The 4,980-nt window shown below is 34.6% G+C and overlaps 1 protein-coding gene across 1 annotated transcript; it reads right to left on the bottom strand.

Annotated features, from left to right (window-relative positions):
* Nucleotides 1–3: 3 nt before the first annotated feature.
* Nucleotides 4–4,973, bottom strand: LOC144477436 (uncharacterized; the record flags this gene model as incomplete). Its single annotated transcript, XM_078195162.1, has 6 exons — nt 3,722–4,973; nt 2,782–2,901; nt 2,543–2,660; nt 1,571–1,817; nt 201–299; nt 4–109 (listed from the first exon to the last, which is right to left on the bottom strand). Coding segments are annotated over exons 1-6 (831 nt in total), but the record flags the coding sequence as incomplete, so codon positions are not given.
* Nucleotides 4,974–4,980: the final 7 nt, after the last annotated feature.

Consider the following 4,980-nt stretch of genomic DNA (forward strand, 5'->3'; position numbering starts at 1 on the left):
ACTTCCGGCAATGCTTACACGATATAAATTCACAGCAAACGAGAGGATGACTGCCACGATCGCCATTAAATACGAATACGTCATACATTTCCCGAGGTTTGCGGCCAGCCTCCATTCGCAAAGTAATGTCAGAGGATAATAAAAGTGTAATAAAATGTACACCAACAATATTGTTTTAATATCTGAATAGAGATACTAACTCAACAGCTCGTTGATGTATTTGTATCGCTGGTTGTATGTCTATATGTTTCGATGATATAGATTTTGTCACATCTTTGACTGCAGCGTGCACTCGATGACTGAAGCATTAAACATAAACGGACGGTTTTAACATTTTTCTCAATCCAATTATTCTCCTTCTGTATATTTGGATAATAATAGTGAATGACCATTTGTAACAAGTGTAGTGCTACGATCGATTAAAATTCATTCTTGCTCTATTCGCAATACAGATGCAGTTATTAAAATATACATCATATGTATTTTCTTATTATTTTAGAATTACATGGCGTTGATCAAAGCTGGTTTTAATTTTTCCCGACAAAGTTGATTGTAAATTCTATATACTAATTAAACGGATATTACTACTTTCTGTTATGTTTTCGTGTCTTAAATTTGTATGTTGGTATTCGATATAAATAAAGGCATATTTCGATATCGCATAGTTTATAGATAAATAAAAAATATTCTCTTCTTTAACTATATATCCAGAAATTGCGTGAATGTATAATAATCCGAACGTAATACAAGCGTAACCGAAAATCTACAAATGTCGAGGAGCTATCTTGTACTTGTAATTGTAACTTCATCTAAATGAATGTGTAAGTCTATGTATATTGTTGACGCAATTATGAGTCGGTGAGTTGGTGAAATTATTGTCAACGAAGTAACATGTCGATTTGATAAGCGACTAGTCAGAGGTTTTCTTCATTCTTATTCCTAAAGCTTGAATGTAATATAGCTCTTTACACGTATTGAGTATTATGGAAAAATCAAAATATGGATCGGCTAATTGTTGTAGCATATTAACTAGAAAAGCTTTGATCAAAAACGGTGACCCAACGACTGTGACCTCTTATTATCAGAACATATCAGGTGTTCACAGAGATATGGAAGTTCCGAACGTGTATCAAACTTGTTTCACAATTTTCGGAGTTGAACCGATTATAAAGAAATTTTGCAAATTACATCGAATGGTTTATTCCGGCGTCATGTGCCTAACGTAACCACGTATGATGTGCATTTTCCGCTAAAACGATTAAATTTCTACTCTGACGACCTATCGCGACTACGACTACACCGTGCCCCATGAAACTGTGATAATGTAATTCTTTTACCGTGCCACGTGAATACTGTCGTAATTTTTGCACCACATTGCATGAATCCGCTTATACAATGTGCAAAAGAAACGAAAACAGTTGCGGAAAGTGAAACTCCCTAGTAGGCATGTAGAATGAGAGTAGGCGGTGCTGTAATGATTCTTTCTGTTAGTACAATGGGCTCGCACGCTCTGAAGAGAGTGAATCTGTATACGAACGAAGGTATGGAAAAAAAATTGTTTCAAACATACCTGGTGATTTCAAATAATCCACACAAGTAGGCAGAAAAAACGGCACCCGACGCTTCCGTACCTACTAACGCTAATTGACCTAACACGCTTACCAATACGAGCTGCAGGCCAACCCAATCAGTTTGTGCGTTCTCCTCGTTGTAAAAGAACCCAAACATGCGTAGGTAGCGTAACTGAAGGTTCGAGTGAAATACTGTGGGGACCAGTATCGCTATAATTATGTAGACGGCCAGCAGTACCGCTAGAACTAGAACCAAAAACAGTATTATTTTATCGTTATTCTTGCACGAAATAATTCCAATAATTAAATTATATAAAATAACCGATTCACTGCCAACTACGAAATATCTCGTGGTAAGCGGATCTATCGATATCGACGACTCGAAATCTTCGCGTACAATGCAAAATGCTCTAACATTGCTTGGCAGTGAACGGATTAATTAACATCTATAGAATCTACGTCCCTGTGAAAGGCAATGTCGAATTAAATAATGCAAGGGTAGCAATGATATATTTCCGTGGAAACATAAAAGTTTTCAAGTTGTATGATATTGTTTATTTCTCGCTAATAGATTTACAGGAGTTAAGACTCCGACTGCCACGCCAATGACCACAAAAATTGCATAAAATTGAAACAATTTTCTTCATCGAATCAAAATTGAAATGTTAAATTGTGTGATATCAATTATTTTTACAACATTCTCACGTTTCACGGATTTTGATTAAATAATAATAGAACAATAATAGATTGGCGTAAAATTAAATTTTCAGTCAAAATGTTAAAATGGTATGTGCCAAACTTTTTTCTCATGAACAAAGTATTAAAATATATTATTATCTCGTTTGCAGCATGTTTGTAAAATGTCTTTTTGGTCCATAGAATTTGTCACTGTCAAACTTACGTGATTTATATTGTTTACTTATTTTCTTTAATATTAGTATAAAAAGAGTTTATATACCAAATATGTTTACCTATGTAGGCCATAATTACACGTCTCGTTTCTGTCATATGTTTCATAAACAACCCCAGTTCGACAGGATCCTTCATCGTACTGTAATCCCTTCCAATGCTTTCGAACACGTCTCGTATCTAAAGTCACGTGACTAATCAGTAATCAAATTGCAGACGTAATAATATGCTTAAAAATTGAACAATTAAGTTGTCGTTTTTTTCTGTGATAAAAACAAAGCCGAGGTAATTTCTAACTTACTTCTGAGATATACATCACAAACCACGTATATCGTAGAAAATACAATATCATCGGAAAGCAGTACGACAACATTATAAGTATATTGTAGAGTGTCAATTCAACTGTTTTTAACGTTGTCGCCTAGAAAACATTTCATTAATTTTAATAAATCTTAATATTAACGGGAACAAATATTTTTCACTGTACAATCTGAACTGTCCCATTTTTTCAATCGAAGAGAAACTCAATATCAACAATTGTCTTTTTAAGGAAAAAACGATTTTTTCAACAAATTCAAAGAAAAGTATATACAATAACAGTTAATTTCTTGTCATTTTCCTCTTCTTTTATTTTTATCAAAATGTGATGAACGCCTTCAGTCTTTTTTACAACATTTTTTTTTTGTGCAACATTATTTATACCACTCGAAAGTCTATTAAATACAGAATAAACAATTTTATTTAAGCACAAAGGTTCAGAAATGAATGATTATCCAAATATTCTTCATTCGATGTTACGTTAAACATGAGTAAGTGTTTTCATGTTTTGTCAAGTGAGTTTCATATTTTGACAATAAAGAAAATCGCAGAAAGTCAATTGTTGCAGTCTATACTCCTCTTTATACGATACAACTTTTGTTCGCAATATTGTTTTAAAGAACGTGTAGTTTACAAGAAAAACTAAGGTGAATGTGTTAAATGACTCGATCTTTATATTGAAATCGTCGTATATTAACTCAATGCTTATAATGTGTAGAGGTCATGTAGTGGTGAAACACGATAGACACCATTAATCATTAATTTGTAACACGTATATGTATCCATTGTTTCCGTAATTATATAAAACATCGAGAAGGAAGCTTGACAATGAACAATAAAGTAAGCAACTCGTTTTCCATTCGATAAATCATTTAAAATGATATGTAATTTTTCCGTCGCCCGGCAAGTTGAAGATTCATCACCTGGACCACTATACAAGAGATATTGAGCAGAGAAATAGCCGCTCTCTGTATCTTCGTTAGGAAAGATTCGTCATCGGGCCAGAGTCCAGTCAAGCACAACACGAAACAATAAGTACTGTAGCACTCTCGAAACACGTCCATCTCGGTGGGTAATAAAAATCGTTTGCGCAAGAACTTCTGTAGCAACGTCTGATTATACCTCGGCGTTATAGTTTATACATGCTGTTCAGTTTCCGCCACGGAGTCCAAACCGAAATGGATCGCAATTTGCACCAATCGCAGATTTCCGCTCGGAAACATTAAATGTTAAAAGAATTGATGATTGCGATAGTTGTTGTTTCCTCTTTCCGGTTTTTTCTCGCGGTGGAGATCGCCGGATGTCATCTTCGCCGTGTTATGTGGCAGCCAGTGTGTAAATACGATTTTCTTAGAAATATTATTCTTCGTTGAACGTGACTCAAGAAGGGGTTAGTGCGTTCAGTGGAACGAAGCATTCCTGGTGAATAGCAGTGCTTTAAGAATTACGATTTAGGGTACGCGAATATTATGTTAATATGCTACCTTACAATTAAATAGTAAACAAATTAACGTTTGTTTATTTCTTCATATCTGTTTTGTAGAATAACAAACTTTTAAAAATTGTATAGATATAAATGGTGTTTCTTACATAAATGGGGAAAAGATTGTCAAAAGCTAGAATAAATTCCGTTTGCCCCGGAACTATAACGATTTGTCTAAAAAAGATCAAGATTTATATTGATAATTACTTCGCCAGGGGTGTGTACTGTTCGCGTTAAATTAATACAAATTATTGCTGTGTGGTATCGTCCCAATTATGCCAGCTGCTCGGGTACGTAAATTTTTAATTTTTAATTTGGCTACGTTTCGATCGTTCCTCTGAAAATTATTAACATTTCACCAGCGATATAGGCCACTAGAATTCAGACAAAATTTATTAGAAGAGCCACATTTGAAATACGTTAGAACGCGCGCACGTTGCTCAATAATGAGGGGGAGCATGCGGACGCGATGAAGGAGAAGGCGAATTCGAGAGAGAGAATACTGTAATTAAGAAACTACAGCAGTGCGATAATAGTAAATTAAGAAAAATACTGGATTTAGTAAACTTTAATGCTTATAAATAACACAATAGTAATTGGTAGCAATTGGAGCACCATAATTCTGATTCTTCATAATCACTACTGCCCCGGCCATCATTTCGAAACGGTTGGTTGTATCGGAATAGTTCACTGCATCGA

The sequence above is a fragment of the Augochlora pura genome, unplaced genomic scaffold (assembly GCF_028453695.1).
Source record: "Augochlora pura isolate Apur16 unplaced genomic scaffold, APUR_v2.2.1 APUR_unplaced_1045, whole genome shotgun sequence".
NCBI lineage: Eukaryota > Metazoa > Arthropoda > Insecta > Hymenoptera > Halictidae > Augochlora > Augochlora pura.